This window comes from Melospiza georgiana, chromosome Z (genome assembly GCF_028018845.1).
Source record: "Melospiza georgiana isolate bMelGeo1 chromosome Z, bMelGeo1.pri, whole genome shotgun sequence".
Lineage (NCBI taxonomy): Eukaryota > Metazoa > Chordata > Aves > Passeriformes > Passerellidae > Melospiza > Melospiza georgiana.
In genome coordinates, this window is record NC_080465.1 from 3,691,225 (window position 1) to 3,715,245 (window position 24,021).

At 42.0% G+C, this 24,021-nt stretch overlaps 2 protein-coding genes across 3 annotated transcripts in view; one reads left to right on the forward strand and one right to left on the reverse strand.

Annotated features, from left to right (window-relative positions):
* Window positions 1-23,347, reverse strand: part of SLC12A2 (solute carrier family 12 member 2) — a 56,311-nt gene extending 32,964 nt beyond the window's left edge. For both annotated transcript variants that reach the window (XM_058044622.1, XM_058044621.1), the window contains exons 1-6: window positions 22,712-23,347; window positions 6,967-7,086; window positions 5,824-5,899; window positions 5,197-5,292; window positions 3,436-3,575; window positions 2,585-2,695 (exon numbers count right to left, since the gene is read on the reverse strand). In XM_058044622.1, coding sequence (XP_057900605.1) covers window positions 2,585-2,695; window positions 3,436-3,575; window positions 5,197-5,292; window positions 5,824-5,899; window positions 6,967-7,086; window positions 22,712-23,212 — 1,044 coding nt within the window. In that variant the 5' untranslated portion in view covers window positions 23,213-23,347. The remainder of the gene's footprint in view (window positions 1-2,584; window positions 2,696-3,435; window positions 3,576-5,196; window positions 5,293-5,823; window positions 5,900-6,966; window positions 7,087-22,711) is intronic.
* On the forward strand, window positions 530-2,482 carry LOC131095460 (RCC1 and BTB domain-containing protein 1-like; the record flags this gene model as incomplete). Its single annotated transcript, XM_058043226.1, is given in 2 exon segments — window positions 530-1,169; window positions 1,172-2,482. Coding segments are annotated over 2 exon segments (891 nt in total), but the record flags the coding sequence as incomplete, so codon positions are not given.
* Window positions 23,348-24,021: the final 674 nt, after the last annotated feature.

A 24,021-nucleotide genomic window follows, 5' to 3' on the forward strand; every position in this document is an offset into this window, starting at 1 on the left:
GATGAATGGGGATACAAGCATCATAACGTCACCCCAGGACATTCCACCCCTTATCCCCATATCATTCTTACCCCACAATCAGATCTCCCTGAGGTACACATAGTGCTGTTCCATCTCTTTGCATTATCCACCACGTGCAACCTGGTCCCTGAGCAAAGACAACCCCACGAATGGGTTTGTCTGTACTCGAGGCAGAATTGATCCACACAGTCTTCCCTAACAAACCTCTGATATGTACCACTGGGACTTTGTCTCCTTCTATTACATTCAGGGACTCAGACTGGGCAGGACCTGCTCAGTTGGTGGAACCTCGGGTGTTAACTAACCAGGTGGCCTTTGCTAAATGCTGCTCCCAATTCTTGAAAGATCCCCCACCCAAAGCTTTCCACTGGGTTTTTAGTAGTCCATTGTAGCTCTCCACTTTTCCTGCAGCTGGTGCATGGTAGGGGATATGGTACACCCACTCAATGCCATGTTCCCTAGCCCAGGTGTTGATAAGGCTGTTCTTGAAATGAGTCCCATTGTCTGATTCGATCCTCTCAGGGGTGCCACGTCTCCACAAGATGCTTTCCCCCAAGAAATCGCTTCCATTCGCAAAGCCTGTGTGTTCGGCACGTCGGCCAACGAAGCCATTTACATCACGCACAACGACGAGGTATTTGTTTTTGGACTGAATTGCAGTAATTGCTTGGGAACTGGAGATAATCAGAGCACCATAGTACCAAAGAAATTGGAAGCCTTATGTGGAAAGAAGATCTCCAGTCTCAGTTATGGAAGTGGACCCCATGTTGTTCTTTGTACTGAAGACGGTGAAGTGTATGCTTGGGGACATAATGGTTACAGCCAACTTGGAAACGGCACAACCAATCAGGGCATTACTCCTGTTCAAGTTTGCACCAATCTCTTAATAAAGAAAGTGGTGGAAGTAGCTTGTGGCTCTCACCATTCCATGGCGCTCTCATTGGATGGAGATCTGTACGCTTGGGGCTACAATAACTGTGGTCAAGTTGGATCTGGATCTACAGCTCCTCGCAGAGTTTCCAACTGCTTGCAGGGCAAAATTGTGGCTGGCATCGCTTGTGGCCAGACCTCCTCCATGGCTGTAGTAAACAATGGTGAGGTTTATGGCTGGGGCTACAATGGCAATGGGCAGCCTGGGCTGGGGAACAATGGAACCAGCTGACCCCGTGCAGAGCGGCAGCGCTGCACAGCGTCTGCGTGCTCCAGACTGCCTGTGGCTATGCGCACACTCTAGCACTGACAGACGAGGGCTTGCTCTGTGCCTGGGGAGCTAACACTTACGGGTGGCTGGGGACTGGCAATGAAAGTAACCAGCTCAGCCCTGTGCAGATCATGATGGAAAAAGAAAGGGTGGTCTGCCTCGTCATCAGTCAGGTGCCCTACCCCAGGGTCACCATGTAGATACCAACTTTAGCCCCCACATAGCACACGTCAGCCCCGAACCCTAGGCTCAAGCAATCCCTCAGGGTTCAGCCTCCCCCACGGAGGTCAGCACTGTTTGCAGTTGGGTGTATAAAGAGAGCATCACAAATTCAAGTTATAGAGAGTGAAGGGCTACTTGAGAAAGGTGAAGAGTTTCTAAAGAAGTTCACGACCAGGTCAATTTCTGTAAGTTTCTTTTCTCCCCAGCAGATCAAAGCAATGCACTCGATCTTCACTCACTTCTTCTAGGAGCCCTATTTCTTGGAAGCAACAATGATAAAAACAATCCTCTCATTTTTATTATAAACAGCATCATCATCTTGATGAAGGAGCACAAGAAACATACAATACTTCATGAGGAGGCTCCTTCAGCTGCCTCTCAGACAAGAAAATAGGAGCTATTGTGATATCAATATACATTGGGAAGGAAGCCCAAGTGAGAGGCTCTTCTCAATTTTTTTTTTTGAGCAAATTAAGGACAGATATTTATAAAAAGCCTACAAAGTGCAGGAAACAGAGAGCAAGCTACAGTGCCTCATAATGCCAAGCAGAAAACTGGTAAGGCAGAAGAGCTTCTCTGTTAAGACCTCTTCAGTCAGAGCTGACCTAAGAGTGAGGTTTTCCCTCCCACAGATTCATCACCACCAATGTTCAAAACCCTTCTCCGTGCTGGGTCTAGGGAGTGCATCCCACTGTCTGGCTGTTTCCAGGTGAAAATCAAACCAGAAGAGAGTGAAAGAGAAGGGAAGCCAGCCCACTGTTTTTCATCCTCAGAATTTGCCTGAAGTTCATAGTAAGGAAAAATCCCCATGCTGAAATTCTTACCTTCTCTTGTGCTGTAACTGCCCAGAAGAGGAAAATGCCATTAATCTATTTGACAATGTCATTACGAGTGGATTATGCTGGAGTTTAGGTTCTCATAGATGCTTAAGCTTCCAGTGAAGTGGTTTAAGATTTGAAATGCTGCTCAGAGCTGCACATGCTAGTGCCAGACCAAGAGCTACTGCATAAAAGTCAACTTGGTAATGTACCATCATGCAATACTGAATACACTAAAAATAAATCAGACAGCTAAGGTACAAAAATGGAAGCAAAATTGTGAAGCAGAGAATAAAAATAAAAAAAAAGGGGAATTCCTTACTTTTGCTTCCCACTCCATTCCTGCAATGGAAATACCCAGCAGTATAACCACTGTGATAGCCCCTATGATTCTGATATCATTCATTTCATCGATCATCAACGTTCCATTTTCCTAACAAAACAAACAAAATATACACAGTCACATATTTCATCAGGTAAATACCTTCCCTAAAGAACAGTATTCTATTTACTATAATTTATTAGTAGTTTACCTGCTCACCACAAATTTACTGATTGTAAATTCCCTTTAAGGACACAGGTAATTTGGGTTTTGCCTTGTTTTTAAATCAATGAATCTTCCAAATGGAAATGATAGGGGCTGTTCAGGCTGGAGAAAAGGGAGCTCAGGGAGACCTTACTGCCATCACTTAATATTTAAAAGGGGCTTACAAGAAATATGGGAACAGACTTTTGGATAGGACTTGTGGTGACAGAACAAGGAATAATGGTTTTAAACTTAAAGATGGCTGATTTAGGTTAGATGTAAGAAAGAAATATTTTACAGTGAGGGTGGGCAGGCCCTGGCACAGAGCAGCTGTGGCTACCCCTGGATCCCTGGAAATGTCCAAGGCCAGGCTGATGGGGCTTGGAGCACCCTGGGATAGTGAAAGGTGTCCCTGCCCATGGCAGGGGATGGCACTGGGTGGTCTTTAGGGTCCCTTTCAACCCAAACCATTCTGTGATTCTACTTGGACAGGGGATGAACTAGGTGACCTTGAAATACCACACCATTTTGTGATCAGATGAATCGAAAAAACAGTAAGTATATAGTTTATATACTCAAACATTCTATATGAGGTGTAAAACTTTATCTATAAAGTATAATCAATATAAGCAGTGTCATCCACGTACCTTGAGTAACTCGACAACAGTCTCTGCAAAACCAACAACATACATTGCCACTGCCACAGCATTGGCAAATGCAAAAATCAGACCTATGGCACCACCAAACTCTGGCCCCAGACTTCTGGAAATTAAGTAATATGCTCCTCCTGAAAGAAAAAAAACACAAATGACAAACAAGTCCTCTACATGATACAGCTTGTAACAGACAGTCATCAGCCCTTTAACATTTACACAAGTCAGAATCTACTCACTCTTTATTCCCTGATGTATTAGAAAATAACCCTTAACTCAGTATTTTAGGGACAGATGTGCTGAAGTTTCAGGAATGTATTTCAAGTTCTTAGGAGAAGAGACCAGGCGGAAATAACTACAAATGATGCACCACATCATATTATTACATATTAGGTATGCAACTAGTTCTATGGTTAAAAACTGTAGAACACAAGCTGCAGTATAACTGGGCTTTTTACTTCAAACTGCCCAAAGCACTTGTGCAGTCAAGATCAAGCAAAGCAGACTGCAATAAATCCACAAAAGTTTCAAACTTCCAAGACCTGTTCCTAAAAGCTCTGCTGTTAAATGAATTTTCTACCCTCCAATGGGACTCTCAAGAGCCTGCTCTTTGTACTTTTGAGCGGAACGAAAACAACAAATCCCACATGACAAATGAAAATCTGAGTATCTGGAGTATTACAGGAAGGTAAAGTTTAGAAAATGTAGCAAAGGCTTATTCCTCAAACTTAAGGTTAAGCTTTCTAGAAGCAACAAAACCCTCTAGCTCCAGTCTGAAATAACTGAGTGCATGTAAAAAATCTGCAACAGAAAATATTTAACTTCACCGCACTGGACTTTTTGCAGAAATCCTGTATATGTACCCAGCTTTGCCATCTTCTGTATTTCTTATGTAACATTAAAAAAAATTTACTGTAATATAATATTTTCATAGGAAAAAATGTTCCTATGAAATCTTACAGTTCTTCCAATTCAGGACTTCAAATTTCCTAATGAAGTACTGTTTTTCAAGAACGACTTAAAAGAAAAAGCTCCTATATGAATGGAAAAACCTGATATACATAATATAATTAAAGACCAGAAAGGCATTCAGAAACTTAAGCTTGACATAATGCTAACAGTCATAGCTGATTTTTCGCATTGGGTCCGTTTACTTTGTGATAGTGAGGCTTTTCTCTTCATTCTTAGTATTAATGAAGATAGTTTTATAACCTCCTACTTTAATCCCACCACATTATTTTCCTGGCAGCAGTCTTGTAATGTCATGAAGCAGTCTGATCATGTCAGAGGCACCAACCATTTCCAAAAATAGCTGACAACACGACATAAACCATGGGAGAGAATGAAAACCACCACCCTCAGGAAAGCTGGAGCTAACAGAGTTTGCAGAGTTACTTGTGTGAAGGTTTATTTCAGGACATGAACACACACGAACACACTCTTAACCAACCCGTGCAGCTCAGGAGAATATTAAGACCCTACTCCATAGCTGGATATGTAGCCTTAAAAACATCTGTATTACAAAAACTTACACCAATAATAAAGTTCCTTTTACAGCATAACTAGTTTAAACTAGTTAAAACTAATTAGATTTAAACTAGTTTAAATCTAAATACTAGGCTACCGATTGACTTTGTTAATTACGTGACTATTTAATCACACACAGAACCCAAGGAAGGCTTTGCTCCTCAGCAACAATGAAGTGTGCACTTCAGAGTGAGGAAAGCTTTAAAAACCTCATGAAAATAGCATTACCTCCTCTTACAAACCCATTTGTGGCTATCGCTGACGTAGACAGTCCTGTAATAGTTGTCACAACAGTGGCCATTCCAATAACCAAGACAGAGAGACCTTTTGGGAAAAGAGATGAAAACACTGTAAGCCCTGCAGTATTAAAGAGTACAAACCTTCAACTTAATTTCATTTAAATACTCAAGTCTTGCAAGTAGAACACAAATTTACTTTCAAGCAAAAGGCTTCCTCTTTGCCCATAAGGATAAAAATAAAATTGGGCAAAGATTCTCTTTAATCAGCAAGGTAAGAACTCTATTCTACAGATCAATCCACCATTTAAGTTAAGCCTTTGGAAAGATTTGCTTATGTACTACACAGTCCATATGCAGAGTTTAATAATAAGAGATCAAAAGTTTATCTCAACAGTACACTGAAGAATTACAAATGTAAATTTAAAGTACTTGCCTTGTACCTAAATAAAAAGGTCTAAGTAACTGGTTGAAGTTTTTGATAAGATAAATTACCATAAAAAATGGCAATATTAAGGTAATTTCCTATTCCTGTTTGAAGTAAAAGCTCAGGATCAATATCTCTTGTGGATCACATTTGAAAGTCACTGAAATAAAATTACAGCATTAGTATCCATACCTATCCCAGCTTGTCCTACAATCCATGATAGTCTGATGAATAGCATCACACCCCAAATATTTAACATACATCGTACCTAGGATAAAGCAGAAATGTAACATAGATTAGAAATATAACACAGATTGCATCTGCAGTAATTTCCACTAATTCTTCCTTTCAGTTTTTAATGTTCTTGAAATTATCTCGCTGTATTTCCTCACTTTTAAAATTGCAGTATTTCCTCACTTTTCAAATTATTTCACAAGAATATGATGTTATCATAAAAGTTTAGGACTGGTTTAAAAAAAAGGACTTTAAATATTATTTAAAAGTTACTACCTTAAATACAGAGTTAAGAGTAGTTCAATTTCTACCCTTGCAGTATGCTGCAAGCAAACAATAACAGTAATTTAGATTCTAACCTTTAGGATCCAAAATTCACACTACAGAATAGATAACTTAAAATATACAGGAGTGTCTATAATATCATGAGGTCTAAAACCCCAGTCTGCATCTCCCACAAACCTCTCTCTCTCAAAAAAAAAACCAAACCGTGCACTAAAGCAACACCCTACCAAATACCTTACTCTTCTTAAAAGAACAAAAACCCTGCTGCAAGTCAGCATTTCTGTACCTTTTGTGTCTTAAAACACATATGCACAATAAAAGGATGGAGAGGTGTGCATTTTTTATTTAAATTCTTGTATTTACAACTCTTAGGTCTCAATAAAAATTAGAGTTTGCTTTGTTCAGAATTTAGACAGGAGACTAAAAACAGATCTTGGGTCTCTCTCTTCCCTAAAGAGTAATATATCAGTCCTACAGAAAAGGAGATAACCTCTCCAAACCACAGAAGTACAGCATGCATTTTTCTACTACAGTATCTTTTTCCTTCTTGGAAATCATGCAATGTAAAATCTCTTAAAAGCTGTGTTAAGAAACCATAAACCCTTAAGAACTTAAAGCCCTGAAGTACTTATTGCCTTAAAATTCAGTTGAAATAGGAGAAACCCTTCATAAAATTATGGCATTTATCACATCTCTCACGCACATAATCTTTATACTGCACTATCACAATGCCTGTCAACAAAGAAGGCAGTTGGAAAGATTTGTAAGAATAGATCAGCACCTGTAAAAAACTGAAGAACCATATATCAAACTTACCAGCACACCTTTTATCCAGCCAAATTTGACCACCCCTTTGCTGTCAGGTGTGTAAGCAGCAGCTGCATCCCCAGCTGGTGTGCCCTCCTCACCATTTGCGTAGCCATCCTCAAAGGGCTCCTTTGAAAACACAAAAAAAGTTTTTGTGTCACTGACAGAGCAGAGTGGGCATGTGAAACTTATCTTGTAAAAAAAAAAAACAAAAACCCCCCCATCTTTTACAGAAAAACAAAAACAAAGGTATGTCAGAAGTTTTGAGCTGCTCCTTTATGCCCCTTGCATGATGCGTATCCCGGATTTAAAGGAACATACAACAAACTTACAAGAGCAAACTGTTAACAGCCGATGTGGTAAGTATATTCAAGAAATAGCTCCACATCCCCAAAAAAGTCAAACACCTGGTCTGTAGAAAAAGAGCTGGAAGATTTCAAATGCACAAGAAATTTTACTTTTTATGTGAAAGCACAGACTGCTCTACCACAAGTTACTGGTCTCTGCTGTAGCATTTCCTGTGGTTCAGACATAGCTGTCATTTGATCAATTTTTCAGGAAATAAATTATTCATTTCCCTGCAAACTATTCTACTACTCTTTGTAAGGTGATGCTGCCAGAAAGAAGGATGGGAGATTGGCATGTCAGGGAAAAGGAGGGAAAAGAAGTCTCTTCCCAAACAACTGCTCACCATTTAAATGGGAAGGATCACAGATGGAGACAACACCAGCCCCACGGACAAAGGCCAACTTATGTCTTTTATTTACAATTCAACTCTCAACTTCAAAGATGCAGAAAACCTCAACTTTAAACATAAATTGAAAATATACGTCTATACACACATATATATGCTTGCTTTAAAGGCAATTTTGCTTTGCCAAGCCAGGCAAGCACCAGAACATTTAAACTCAAACATTTCCTACACTTGCTGTAAGAAAGCAAGAAGCACTCTAAGTAGTTTATCCAAGGAAACAAGTATTAAGAATGGATACAGTAGAAAGACCCTGAACAACATTCAACAAACCAGCTCAAGCAGCATACATCCCAGGGCTTAGAAAACGTTTTAACAATTAGAGATTCAATCCCAACAAGGTAAAGAGCAAAACCCACATTTGCTAAGTAAGACAGAAAACAGAATGGACACAAATAAGGCTTTCAAGTGTATGCAGGGAAAGACTAATAAAGATTAGGGTGAGGCATTTTACCAAATTCTTTCTACTCTTGATATATTAGTACCAGATACATCCTCAGCACAGGGTTCGGAGGAAATATTTCTACACCTGTCAGTTACAGTGTCCTCATACGCTCTCAGCATCAGCAGTAAACATACTTTACAACCATACAATCTGGTTTTTAAAAACCAGATTTTTAAAAACAGATTATGTCAACCTTATCCAAAGGTCAGTAGCACAGGCTCATGCCAGTGCCTCTCTCACTGATGTGGAATTATGAAATTCCCATAGAAACAGATACACCTGCAACACATCTGGTCATCCTGTAAGGCACAAGCCTTCCACTGTTAGGCAGAATCAAGACCAGTTTCCAGATCATTACCTTTAACAGTTTACTCTCTTAAAGAGCACATTATATTGCATCCTGAAGGGATTACAATTTAAAAAAAAAAAGACACCTCATGTGTTTTTATATATATAAAAAATATTTGTGTGTGTGTGTGTATGTATTATACACACTAAACAGAGGACAAATAGAAACCTGACCAGGAGTTACCCAGTTTGCTGAACTGCAGCTTTCCTGCTGTAATGGCTGTAATTGTTGAGAGATTTGCACAGCCTTTGACCAGATGAATCTACTGATTGCTGATTATTGGTATTCAGGCAATCAAGCCAAATCAAGTAGTGGCACATAATCATTTAGAGTGATAAGAAGAACAGTGAGGACCAAAAGGAGAATTACAATGCTGCTGCATTTCAGAAATGCTGACCTGCCTGAACCAGAACTAAGAAAACATCTCCTACTCAAGCCCGAGGTTCATGCCAGAAGAGGATGAGCCGACCACCTACCCTGCTCCAATAGCTTAGAAGTGCAAAACAAAATGTAAAAATCCCTCTAAGCATTAATATATCCCTTTATGACTCTTTTCAGGAGTGGGGAGGGAACAGAGAGAAAAAAGATGCATTAAAACAAGGGGCAGATTATAAACATGTTCATCACTATGCCAGAACCCCCAATCAAGCATGAGACAGTACAACCACTAATTACTTGCTCATATAAAACCCATTCTTATTCCTCACAGAAAACCACCACATTATACTTGGAACAAACTCTATTTTAAACCATTACATAAAAGGAGTCACATTCAAATTATCTAAACAATTTTTAAGCTTTGGCCAAAAAAACTTGCCAACGTTAGATAACATCTTCTGCTATTACAACAACATGCATCATGTCGGTAATAAGAAATAACAAAATTATTCTCTGAGAAGACTGGTCAGGGAGGATCAAGGAACGGTAGGCGGAATCTTTATCTTCATGTCTTAAAAGAGTGAAATGTGAATAAAGTGGTTTGGTTAATACCTTGGTGGGTTTTTTTGGTTTTGTTTTTTTTTTTTTTTTTTTTTTGGGTTTTTTTTTTTTTTTTTTTTTTTTAACAAGCTTGGAGTTTGTTTGCTGCAAGGTCAGGTTTGGTAAGAAGATAGAGAAATATTTGTATCTAGTCTAAGAAAGGATCACATACTTCATCATGTGAGCATGGTGGGCCAAGTATTGGTAAAACCTGCACACATTTCCCCAAATGTCACCCCAAAACCTCAACCACCATGTGGCAGCTACACATTTCCCTGCAGTGCTCAAACAAGCCCACAGCTCAGCCTGTTGTGTGCTGGGGAGGAGATAATGGGTCACAACTGGTATTCTGAGTTATCAGTTACCAGATCAGCTCCAGGATACTGCACACTGTGAACACAGGCAAGTTTTGTTCTGTATGTCTCGTCTCTCCACACCGTGCAATATTTCTTAGGAAAATATTTTGAGGCACAAGCAAAATGTAATAACTGCAAGGTTATTCCTGGTTATCAGTGCTGGTGGGTGCCCAATAAAGCAGCACTGAGAACAGATATTACAGAGTGTGGGCACAAAGGAATTTCACTCCAGAAGGCTCCAAGTTCAGCCCTCTAAGGGGACCTTAAGAAAGAACCACTGTCGTCTCAGCTGTAAATCAAGCAGGCGTAGTATTTTTCATGCTCGTGTTCACGAGGAAACAATGCTTCTACTCAAGTCAGACACTGAATGGAAAAAACTGCCCCAGCACTATTTTAGAACAGCCAATACATGCACGATAAGATCTTCATAAACAGTAAAAAACACTAACACACTGTGGGTTTGGAGGGGGTGTAACAGAGGGGGAAAGAAAAGGGGGTTTAGCATTTCAGACCATAAACAATCTTATTAACACAATTCTTAAAACAAAATAATCAATCCAAAAAGAGTAATGCTGTTCATGTACGTTGTTATGGGAAAAATAAGGTATGTTTACAAGCTGACAATTCTGTCACACACTGACAGGACTTCAGACAAGCAACAGTTAATTTCTGCTCCTACACAGATAATCTACTATTTCATCTCCAGTGTTGGATGATAACAATAAGTTATTTGTGACAACTGTGAATAGCCTCCACATATATTAGACATAGATTAGTAATGAGAAAATACTTGATATTTTGGTAGAGGAGATCTGAGATTTTTCACAAACAGCCTGTAATACACTGGTCCATCAAAAAGTTCAGTAAAAATTGCTTCATTTATGAGTTCTTGATAGTAGTCTATGTCATGCAGCATAATTTTTTTTTTTTTTTTGTGGTGAACTTATCTAAATCCCATCTTAATGGCAACATACTTGGGCTATGTTGCACCGTATGAGGTAATACCAGAATAAACACACATGAAGTCTTGTTTCTTTTCAAGAATCACAACTTGGAAGCCACAAGTAAAGGGCAGGACCACCAGCAAGTTTGTATGTAAGACTATTTTCTGGATCTCCAGGCAGATTGCTGTCACTGTGAACTGCCTGATTTGGCATGTTCCAAGTAGTCACTGACTTCTTTAGCTAATCCCTCCCACTGTTATTAGTCCTGCGCAAGAACAGGAGGCCAGAGAAGCACCTCAGACTACAGCATTTAACTGCTTTTCCCATTCCTCACATTTCGCCAGCTACAGATTTAGCACAAGCCATGTAATATGGCATGGTTCTTCCCACAGAACCTCCCTGGAAAGGCTTCACAAAAGCAGTTTCTTCTCGTCTTGGCAGGATACAGCACTGAAGCTGGTTTCAATAGTTTATACTGTCATAATGCTAAAAATCAAGAGCCTAATCTTTTCAAGCTGCACCTTCTGCAAAGAAACATAAAAATGGCCTTCCGCTACATCTAGTCAAGCTGCTTACACTTGAAACTGCTTTGTACCTGCATTCTAAATTCTGATACTATATCCTGATACATACTTCATTCTGATTACATACCTATACTCTGTTAATGAGCATAGCTCTCTCATGCTTACTGAGAACAGAAAAAACAATAAAGGAAGCTACCCTGAGAACCATCTTTGCCCAGAGAGTACTGACAGAACAATTCCATGCTCTCGCAGATCTCCTGCAGTCCCTCACTGCGGCTCAGCTCCACTGCAACCTGTTCACGAGCCCTTACAACCACAATTTCTTGTTTTCATCTCCCAAAGGTTAATTTTGTAGGCACTGCCATTTTAAGATGCTCCTTGTTCTGTGGAAAGGAAAAAAGCAGTAAAATGTATTGATCCAGATGCAGCTGACCATCTGTCTCAGAGGAAGAATAATTATTTGAAGAGATTATACTCCCATATATCCCAACTCCAGTCCTGCACACTATTAAGACTATGGCTACAAAACCTGTTTGTTTTTTTTTTTTCAGAATTAACACAGTTCAAAACACACATGAAAAAAGAGTTTATAAACATTTGCTTTGATTTTTTTGGTTCCTAGCTAAAGGACACTTTAGCCAGAGCACAGATACAGTAAAAATGACAGAAGAGAGAAAGGTATCCAGTTACATAAGAATTAGCAGACATTTTGCCTCAAATGATGGTAACACTTCAAAGGTTTTTTAAACACTACCAAAGATCATTTCCTTCAAAGAGCAAATGAACTTTCGGACTCTAGTTCCAACCACCTGTGACACTTCCAAGGAGCTGAATAAAAGACTTTAGAAGCGCTAAATGTATTTCATGCATAGAATAACTATGAATAATAGAATAATCCTGCTGCTATGGTGTTTACCTCTTATATAACAGAACTTTTGAAAACAGTCTGTACTGGTACAAGTGTGATGCTGTCTGATAAAGAATAAATAATAAGCTAGGTATTAAATACAGTCTGGAGGACACCAAGCTGTACCAAATGTATCTGTTCTTTAAACATTTCTTTTGCAGCGCGTTATTGTTTGTAATCATAAAATTCCCAGTTTTTGTCTACAAGTCAGTTTGATAAGCTGTTTTTATCTTTTACTGCTTTATCTGCACAGTTGTGAAAGAGATCAAGAGGACTGAGCTTCCTTTCCTAAACACCTAAATCTCCACTGAATGGTTTTAATCATATTGTTGCCCAGGGACACCAGTCAGTCTTATGATAAGTCCTTTATCAATAAAAGCCTCGAGTTTGGTTGCCTGAGATTCCAGAGTACTTCAGTACTTAAATATACAGGAGGGAATAGAAGATTTCACCAGTCTTTGACTCAAGCTGGTGACTCCAACTACTGTTTGCAACCATTTTTTCAGGAAATCACTTCTCAAGAGAGGTTGGGATACTATTTCTAACTTTGCTCGTAAACTACAAATCACAGAGAGTTTTTAACACTAAACTTGGACAACAGCTCTGCCAAGTCTGACAGTTTTCAAGTGGTTTTTATTCCTGTAAGGGAAACAAACAACTCCAAAGGGAGGAAGTATCACTTTTTAAAAATCTTACTCTAAAAAACATTCTCTTAAAGAACAACCTGACTGGTCAGTATTTTGTAAACTAGTCCTGGTCTGCTGGAAGAAAGATGGTGACAAGTATGGAAACTAAGAACAAGCACGCACAGCTCTCAACTAATGCTTTGTAACTGGCCTCAGACTGATGAAAGAGCAATGAAAATGTAAATTCTCAAAGATATAACAATCTGAATCTCTGGCACTTAAAACAGGGTTATCCCTCACTTAGAAATTGCTACTCAGAAAGCCAGTATCTTCCAGAGAACACATGGAGCAACTGACAGATTTCTGATTATTTTTTAGTTAAAAACAGTAAACCAAGCTAGCGAGAAAGATTCAGATGCTCAGGATTTTCAGGAGTTAATGGAAAGCTTGACTGATCATCATTGCTCCCGGGGGGAGGAAAACCCAGTCAAGTAGCACACAGAAAGAAAACATGGCACAAAGACATGTTCAAGACACCTCAGTCTGCCTAACACATTTTTAGCATTTTCTTTAAAGAACTAACTAAAAAAATTAATACTATCAGGGAACAATGACTAGTCATTGCTGTTGACAGCAGTTTAGAAATTTCAGCAGTCAGATATTTTACTACTCGGTTATAAAACAGGAATGAATTATGAATTCTATTAGCAAATGTGCCCGAATTCCCACCCTGGTGTCTTTACAGTCATAACTCCAAAAAAGCCTACTAAGCCATTAAATGGCATCCAGAAGTTACCTAGAACAGCAGGAGAGAAACTGCCCAGAAAAAACACAGTCAGTTCTTAAAACTTGGGATTCCGTGGATTCAAACATGAACAGTTTACAACCATTGGTTACTCACCTCAATCAAAGGAAATCCTTTGTAGGTTTGCAGCCAAGAGACCAAAACTTAAGTGCTTTGACTATATTACCTTCTCTACAATTATACATTAAAATGTAGTAGCAAATTCCTTTGGCATCCACTTCCAGAGATTTTAAAAGAGATTGCATCAAACTGAACATTAATGTTATCTTAAGCTGAAATTAAAGAGTGTTGTACTGTGATTGCAGCAGAGCAATTTTAAACACAAGAAATTTATAGTTGCAATTAACATGTCAACTGAAGGATTAGCTATGTGTCTCTGCCATCAGCTTGTATTTCTGTCTTGCACACTGCTTTTAATAGAGAAACATTAAACAGTGTGGTTTTTTATGTGTGTGCATATATATATTGTATATATAATGATTTTAAAAGCCATTTTTACTTTAATTCTTCTAAAGGGATAATCATCCACTCATCCCCCAGCTCTTCCATGTAGTATGATGCATTAACTAATTTAGCAAGACTTAATCAGGAAACTTACTCAGGCAATTGATTTCAGCTTAGTTGTAAATCCTTTCTTTCAAGGTGGTATACTTACAAATAAAGAGATTTGTTGATGAAGATTAGCAGCACTACTTTAATGTCTTACTTGAACACAGTTTTCTTGACAAATCTCTAAGCTTATTACGTGAAGGCTGCATCTCTCTGAAGCAGTTTTGACATGTGATATATCAGCAAAGTTTTGTTGACACTTACAGGTATGCAAGACCAGTATCCTATCAGAAATATAAATAATATTCGCTTTTCCTCCCTAGCATAAACATTAATTAAAGAATGAGAGCACTCTACAAAATAAAGAAAACTTCCCCACATCTTTACATCTTGATTCATACATCCCTCCTAAGCACAGGAGGGTATGAAAATTCTGGACTGATCATGAAAATTAGAAAGAAATGAGAAAATGCCTTTGTTTGGTAGCTTTGCAGGGTGGAAAACCCAAATGCTTATGGTCTGCACTCCCAGAAATTTTGTAGCTAAAATAAGGCCTTCCTGCCAAAAAACCCAACTTCCCCTGCAAAAAAAAAAGCCCAAATTTCCCTTTCCAGTCTCTGCAGTTCTGGTCAGCAGAAAGCTGCAGGAGGCACGACTTCCTCACAAGTGTTAGGGGCAACCAACCCCTTCAGTGTAAGGGAAAGAAAGGGATGCAGTTTACTGCACACCTCAAGAATGCACCTTCATTTCTCCCCTGACGTGTGCCACCCTTCCCAGAACCACCACTCTGCACTCTGAATGATCTACAGAAGCAATTATTCCTTACTGTGCACTGACTGCAATATTCCTTTGGATATCCATTGTCCTGGAAGGACACACTTCACAGGAAAAGTGGATCCAGGCTCTGAACACGGGTGGTTTTCACATGAGTATCTGAAACACAGAAGCCTGAAACACTCCAGAATGAAGCAGATGCAGCACTTGATTGCATAAGAGCTGAAGTAAATCCAATTAGGAAGCCTCCTGCAGAGAAGTTTAGCATACTCAAGTGTAGTCCAAGAAATACAATGTTCTGCTATTAGGTATAAAAGAGAATCCATTTCAGTCTTGTCAAGAAGTTGTTTTGGACACATCAGACTTCCAAGTCACCACAGTTTAACTCCAGCAGCCCAGCCCCAAGCAGCCACTCACTCATTCCTCCACCAGCAGGACTGGGCAGAGAACTGAAGGGTAAAAATTCACAGGTTGAGATGGACACAGTTCAACAGGGAAAGCGACAGCCACACACACAAGTAAAGCAAAACAAGGAATGAATGTCCTGCTTCCCATGGCTGGGCAGCCCCCTCCAGAGCAGGGCCTTGGGAAGATAAACACACCATCACTCCCCATGTCCCCTTCCTCCTTGTCCCGCCAGTTTTTACACTGCGAACGTTGTCACCTGGTCTGGAACACCCCTTGGGCCAGCCTGGGTCACTGTCCTGGCCGTGTCCCCTCCCATGCAGCCCCAGCCTCCTCACCAGCGCGGCCACAGGAGGAGCAGCAAAGGCCTTGGCTCTCTGCAGATCATGCCCGGCAAAAAGAAAGACATTTCTGAATTATCAACCCTGTGTCCAGCACAGACCCAAAACAGAACCCCGCACCACAAACTCAACCTCAGCCAAAACCACACACAAGTCAACTATTCCCCACCCCAAAAACAAAGGTTAATTTGAGGCATTCTTGCTCTTAACAGCTTTTGGTTTTCAGCTACTTCTGCAAAACATGGCGCACTTTCTATTGAAGAAGTAGGAAACAGGAGCAGCAATATGCAGCAACAGTAAAACCCCAAGAAAATATCCCATTTCTATAAAAAGTCTAGCTCCAATGTAGTAAGTTCCTGAAAAATTACATTTTACCTGTTGGCTTACAACAGACTAAAAGCCCATTGAAGTAATCCTAAAAAAAAAATCATTTAAAGTACCACCTGAATTTTTAATGTCATCTTCTGAAATGGTGAGTGCAGCTACAGCACAGCCCTGAGCCAGAAGTGAGCAGGGCTGGTACGTTCACACAGGAAAGCACTCGCTGGCACTGGCACGGCACCACATTTCAGCCAAAGTTGCCAAACTGCTTACAGTTCAGAAGCAGCATTACTCAGAACAGTCTTAGGAGTCTCTGCCATGCAGACTGACAGACCAAGTTGAGTAGCATCACAGCTCCTTCACAGCTGAAACAGACAGAGCTATTTTCTTTGAATTTAAAAAAACCCAAACAACTGAATCATCTAAAGTAGGAGCAGTGGATTCAATGAAGGGAAGTTAGCTAACAAAATGCAGATGCAAGAGAAAACCCCTCTTATTAAAATGGAACTTTAATTTTTTTAGAATTTCTTTACTCTTTTTGTCACCTTATCCTTAAATCAGTCACGTTTACAAGGCACAGACCATACATCCAAGGTTATTTTTTATGCATAAATGAAATGTCAGTAAGTCTGTCAGGTATAATCAATAGAGGGAAGTACAGAAATAAATCAAAGATCATTCTGGATTTAAACTGCAAAAACTGGATAGCTCCCAAAACTCTGAAAAGCAAATAATTTGAAGTCAACTAATTAAAAAAAATTTAATCGAGATCAATGACCATAGTGTAATTGCTATTATCTATACCAAGAAGTGGGGAAAATGGGCTTGGGGTTGCTCATGAATGAATATTATATGAGGCTTTAGGAAAAAAATTCAAGAATTCAATAGAAGATGTAGTACAGTGGTTTAAAATTACTCCAAGATACTGATCTTGCCAAGCTCCTCCTCTGCAAGAATGTTCTTCAAGAATGAAAATCATTTGACATCCAATCAAGTACAGTACCAAAAGAGAAAAAAAGTTAATCTGAAGGTGAATTCTGCAGCCTTCCTCTTTAACCAGCTCTGAAACAGTCCAGTGGGAGCGTGACACCTTTTTTTGTAATGGTAATAAAGAGAAAAAAAGAAAGTGTGAATTTCATCTTTATATCACTATTGAAGTTTTACTCTGTGCTATACACATTATTTGTACAGCATATATATATTTTATATTTGTAAAGCACATGTATATAAAATTTTAAAGCAAATGAATATATTTATATTAGGAGTGCACACTCAAACGTTTTTATTGATGCCTGTGTGCAGTGAGAAGACTGATGAGAACCCTTAAGTATTGGATCAGGGAACTGAATCACCACATGCAGTACAAGATTCGGCAGCACAGGGGGTGTAGGCTTTCTGTAAACCAGATCAGATCTGTATCAGATCCAGCTAAGATCCGTGACAGCAAAAAGTTCACTCCTTTCAGCAGCAGTCCACACTTGTGCTGTGAGCTGTATAGGCTGCTAAAGGTTCAGTTATTTCCAGCTTCCCTGGGACATGGTGGGGGGAAAAAGGCAGGAAGAACAATATTAGCAGTTTGCTGAACACAGGTCATGTTTTTTAGCATTCCATGGGTGTTCTGGACTAAAGACTTATCAAATATTCAAGAGAAACAAGCATCAAGCAACAAAAAAAATGCAAATTATAAAAGGTCTTTATAAAATACAAGCCCTGGAACACTAATATTATTTACTGCTGCAAACAGAGCAGTACACTCATTTTTTTCCCTGATAAAAATGGTTGGGGATCAGTGGGGTATCAGTGTAAGCAAAATGAGGATTCCTGACACAGGCTGAAAAAGCATAAAAACATTCTTCTGCACGGTGCAAGTAAAGCCTCACTGAGTACAGGTGCATTAAGGTCACTGCTGTTTAAAAGTGATGAAAGAACAGATACCAATTATAGGCTTCTGGGACACACAACAGCACTGGGACCAAGACTAAGAGAGCTTCCCTTGTTTAATTTTAGTACACTGAACTTCAGAAAGAGGATTCAAATTCTGCTCACATATATGAAGGACAGAAAGAAGGAAATGTAATTTAAATTAAAAATAACCAGAAGTGGAAAAAACAAAAGAAACCTCCAGACTGCAGACAAGACTCAGCAAGGTGGTTCAATAAAAACCATCTGCAAGAGGGTCTCAATCTTCTGTGAGAGGGAAGAAAGGAGCTCTTACACAACAGGGTCAGCTACCTTGATATCCTACAATCATCTTTTAGCCTTTTATGCATCTTCAGCTCAGTTCTGCTTTTATTACAGGCTAAGCAAACATAAACCACGAATTGAAAGAAAATACAACTAAACAATTATTAGAGATGCAGCAGTTGTTCAACATTCTCAAGACAGAATTCAATTTTGTTAGAAAGCAGTGCCAAACATAGACCTTTTTACTGTGCTTATGTTAAACATTTGAAGTCATCGGGTCAGAGAAAAAACTGCAGCGTTTGAGAAAATACTTAACAAAGCCTAAAAGACAACTGAAAACAACTACAGTCGTCCAACTTGAGTAAAAACAAACAAAAACCAAAAACCCCTCAATTTGTATCAGGACTATCAGTAATTGCCTTTTTTCTCACACCTGTCTCCAAATTCAAATGACAGGCGCACAGATTTTTGTGCGGGAGGAAGCAAAGCACACTTGTGTTTTTAAATACCTTGGGATTTCTTTTTGTTTTTTATTAATAATTTGATGCTGATGGGGATGGGGTGGAGGTGGCATAAGGATCCTGCTCTGAGATCAGCTCCTTGCCCTGCCAGAGCTCCCGGCGGGTGTTTAACAAGCAGCAGAGCAGAGCTGCCAGCAGAGGGCTTGGTTCACACCACATCCACTCACCACAGCTGCGAGGGACTGCGCAGAGATCAAATCAGAACCACTCACACACAGTGAGATCTAGTCTTAAAGGAAAAAAAAAAACATCATCTCCCCAAACCACTCAATGCTATACAGAAAAATCCTAAATTATTTCAGTGGGTTACAGTGCGCAGGTCTGAATACCCTAACAGTACAGACTTGTCAGAACAATAATGTCTGTGATATTGTGACACGGTATTGATAAACTGAGGGGCACAAAGGCATGTGGGCAGTATTTCTACAGGCTGTATCTTGATCTACAGATGTAGCTGACCCAAGAGAAGCTGTAGGACAGGCAAAAAATTAACAAAAGAATGTTTTTAATCTTCCCATGGTCTGAAGACAGATCCCCCTCAAGAGGGCAGGGGACACCACTGCAAGAAAAACCTGCATGTCATTGTAGGCTGACTTCCCTCCTGCTTTTTTGCTAATAAACACCCTCTCACCTCAACATCTCTGGAGACCAGAGCTCCTGCAACACATTCGCTTTACAAGACAGCAACTGCAACAGCATCACCAAATTCTCTCTCTCATCTCTCTAAAGCAGAGAGCCATCAACACATACCAACTGGGTAAGGAGCAGGCTGATCACCTTAGTTATCTGCAGTCAATGACATACTAATGCAAGACCCCTCACCTGGAGTTTAACATGATCAACCAAGGGCAGTGTTATGCAATTCATCCACCTCAGAGTACTGCAGCATCACCCAGCTATGTTTCCACAGCCAGTTTCAACAAGAATCCCTTTCCTATGAGAAGAGCCACTGTTGGAATGACCACACAAACACCCAGCCCACCAGGACTGCAGGACAAACCCTTTGGAAATGGGACCCCTCCGGTACAAGTGTGTGTCTTCCCCAAACAGCCGCTCTTCTTCCAACATTGTTTTTCTGCGAGAACAGAATCAACAGAAGTGTTAGACAGATGAAGCTTCTAAACAAAGCTAAAGGAAAAGAAAAAAATCTGTTCTATATTGGGCACTGGCATCAACAATGCTCAACGCTGCCTCACATTTATCTACTTATTGAAAGCAAACAGAATAGCAGGAACTCTAACTGCTGGATAAAATAGCTGCATTCAAAGCAGCGAACCATACCGCTGGTAAACAGCCCTGGGTCGCTCTTTACACAAAGTATCTGCCACTCCTGATGCACTGGGTCAAGCACAGAGGCACAACAATGGGCTGTGCAAACTTTATTGTGAAGGTGCTGGGATGTACCAGCTGCCTTGCACAGACATGCTGTACCCGATAAATTGGTACAGGACCCACAGCTAAAGAGCAAGGTTAATTCTTCAAGCCACTTTCCCAAATGCACAGCACCACTCAACAGCAGGGACCTGCTAGTCAGCAGGAACTGAAGTCACTTTGAGAACGAACACAAAAAGCCCCCTGGCAACAGAAAAAAAAAAAAAAAAAAAAAAAAAAAGGCACAACAGCTTTGAGAACATCTTCCACATAAAAGTACAGCATCATCTTGATTTATAAGCTATCAGGGCTCTGTGTTCGCAAACCAAGCACACAATCAGAGATGGGATGTGCTTGATAGTCCCGTGGGATTGACATGAGATTGCCAGGAATGCAGGTATCCAATGCTATTAGCATGCACAACACACCCTTATTAAAAGCTTTTGTGTTCACAGCTTTATCTGCAAAGTGTTTTGCGAAGCTGGAAGCAAAAATAATGGCTTCCCTTCTTCTTATAAGCCTAAGTAGCTGCTAACACCTTAACTGCTTTGGACATTAAACATCCTGTGACAGAAAACTTGGGTTACTCCACTGAACTTCAGCTTAAAATTCTGAAGTTTATATTGTGACCTTTTAAAAAAATTACTACTTAATATCAAGTGCAACCAAAATTCCATATTCCACCCCAACATTTATTTAATGGGAGGAGGGGCCCAAGTAGACAGGGCATGGCTTTAAAAAAGGAAGTATCTTCACATGCACATCTATGCACACTGGGGAACGAATTAATGACATTTAAGAAATTAATAATTTCACTTAATTAATGCTCACTATGGAACTGTTTTGATAATGATCCTGTAATTAGGTTGTCTACCACTCCTCTGTGCCACAGACTACAAAGAAAATTCCTTGCCATTAACTTCTTCTTAATAAAGAAATTACAATTTTAGAAATTGTAATTCCGCAATATGTTCTATCCTGCACTGAAATATCTTAATGGTATCAAAGAGCTTTCCACAGTGCTGGAATATGAACACATTGAAAATGCCATCTGCCGGCCTTAGAAATCTGAGAAATGTTCTGCTTACAATGCTGAGTATCCAACACCTGGTCATCCCATCATGGACCAGGCGTCAGAAATTTGGGGGAGCAGGAGGACAGAAAACCAGCGTGGTTGCACATGCACTATGAGCACACATACATGTGTTTTATTTATGGCACACATGGCAAAAACTGACAATTTCGATTTCATACTAACTTAGAATCAGACCACAGATCATCATTTAGCTCCATCAAAAGGGGACCTGGAAGGCAGGAATAATTTGCAGCGATGGTTAGTAATTAAAATCTGACGTCTTATCTCAGATGTCACAAACAAGTATCTTTGCAATACACCAACCAGTTACTTCTAGTGGAACACTTCCACAGTCAGTGTCAAAAACACACTTAAACGATCACCAGCACTCCCTAAAAAAACCCCAAACCCCACGTATCAGTGCTGATGCACTGAGCAGCCCAATAATGGTGAGAAACGAGTAGATCTGGAAAGAACACACCTTTCCTCAAGGAACTCCACCTACAAGGGGTGAAAAGTGGGATGCAAAAAAAAAGTTCTGGAAACAAAATATTCGCTTTCTTGGAATGTGGGCCATGCATTTCTTTATTTCCCTAAACCCAGCAGAAAGACCTCACTCAAAGCACAGGCTCCTGAGCACAGCCATACACCCATTTTCAAACTGATGAAAACAGCACTGCCAGAGGTTAATCTTGATCCGGAGTTAGCTTAGTGATGATAGTTTAAAAACAAGAAAAAAGTCTAGGAAATTAATTCTACGTTCAGCTAAAGCTGGTCTTCTAGCCAAGGCAGCCTGCAATGCAAAGAAGGCTCTCACTGTCAACCCGTCTCAAATAACACACGGACTCGTAGTCCAAAATAGAAAAAAGCTTCAGACGCGCAGCTCCGAAACGTTTCAAGCCTTGACGGCGGCCGGGAGGCAGGAGCAGCGCTGGGAGGGCTCGCTCAGGCTCCGTGCCCGTGCGGATCCAGCAGCATCCCACCCGGATCCCATCGGATCCAGCGGGCTCTGCCTCGGCGCCGCACACACAAACCTCCGGCCGATACCAAAGCGAGCGCATCCTCATTTATTTACCTTTTTTTTTTTCTTTTTTTTTTAGCGTCTCTACCAAATATTTTCACTTCCCTTCCCAGACTGATTCCCACGGCCAGCCCCCGAATTAATACCCTATCCGAATCAATACCCTATCTGCTGGAGGCGATTTGGAAGTGGAAAACCTGTAAGAGATCCCCGCTCAGTGACGGGGAGAACAGACCTACAGCTCTAAATACCTCTTGCACCGGGGGACCATCTCCCAAAAGCACGTGTGTGGGGGGGGATGGATACCGCTGCGTCACGAAAAGACAAAAAAAAAAAAAATATATATATAACAGAACTGAGACGCAAGCTATACACCCGCGCTATTTGCGCCTGCTCGAGGCTCGGCGAGCTTTCGGCTTTTTTCTTTTTTTTTTAAGCTTTTCTGCCGACACACTCCGAAAAGCCGCCGCACCCCCGGCGCCGGGGGAGCCCGAGGGCCGCTCTCACCTTGTCCAGCTCATCGTGCAGCTCGGCCAGGCTGGGCCGGAGCAGCTTCTCGCCCAGGTCGGCGGCCGTGTGCCGGTAGTGGTCGATGCGGGGCACGGCGTCCATGGTGTTGTGGCCGAAGGTGCGCAGGTAGTAGGTGTTGGTATGGGTATCATAGTAGTAGTGGTGGTGCCCGCCCGAGTGCAGGCTGCCCTCGCTCATCACCGTGTCGCCGCCGTTCTGGACGCCGCTCACGTTGCCGCCCTCCGAGCTGCCTCCCCCGGGCTCGCCGGGGCTCTCGCCGCCGGCGGACGGGTCCACGAAGTTCACCCGAAACCTGCCCTTGGCTTCCTCGCCTCCCTTACCCGCCGCGCCGATGTCCCCGCACGACTTGCGGGGGCCCTCGGCCACCAAGTCCACCTGGAAGCGGCTCTGGCTCGGCGTGGGACCCAGCGGCTTGCCCAGCGCATCCTTGGAGCCCTCATCCCCCGCGGACCCCGCTGCCAGATCCTTGTCCTCCATGCCTTCCCCTCGCTCTGCGGCCGCCACTGCTCCGAACGCCCCTCCCGGCCGGCGGCTCCGCTGCTTTAAGCGGCCGAGCAGCGCCCCGGGGCTGCCGCAGACACAGCGCCGCGCCCCGCCCCCGCCGCAGCGCCAGGTGACGGTGCCTCCGGTCCCTCCGCCCGATCCCGCTCTGCCCAGGCAGGAGCGCGGTCGCTTTCTCGGCTGGCGCGGCGGGAGGGATGCGGGGGGGAAAAAACCGGCGGCGCCGCGCAGGCTCCGCCCGCTCCCGGCTGCGGCGGAGGGGGCGGAGGGGGCGGCGGGAGCGCGTCCCCGGCCGGGCGGCGGCGGCTCCTCCCGCCCGCACTATGGCGGCCCCGCCGCATCCGCCCCGCGGCGCCGCTGGGAGGAGCGGGGGGGGGCCGCACCGCGATCCCGCCCGGCACAGCCCCGCCGGCCGCCGCCACGTCTCGCGAGAGGAGCGGGGGGCGCTCGGAGCCGCGCGGTGCCTCACAGAGCCCGGACCCATCGGGAGCCCCCGAGACCCCTCAGGGACCCGCCCGGCCCCTCACGCAGCCCCGGACTTCCCATGCACACCCCCAGATCCCCTCAGACAACCCCGGAGAGCTCATGCACCCCTGACCTCCCATGCACACCCCCAGATCCCTTCAGACACCCCCGGAGAGCTCATGCACCCCTGACCTCCCATGCACACCTCCAGATCCCCTCAGTTCCCCATCCAGTCCCTCACACGCACTGTCGGACTCATATACACCGCCAGATCTCCTCAGAAACCCCTTGCTCCATTACACACACCCAGACGTCTCACC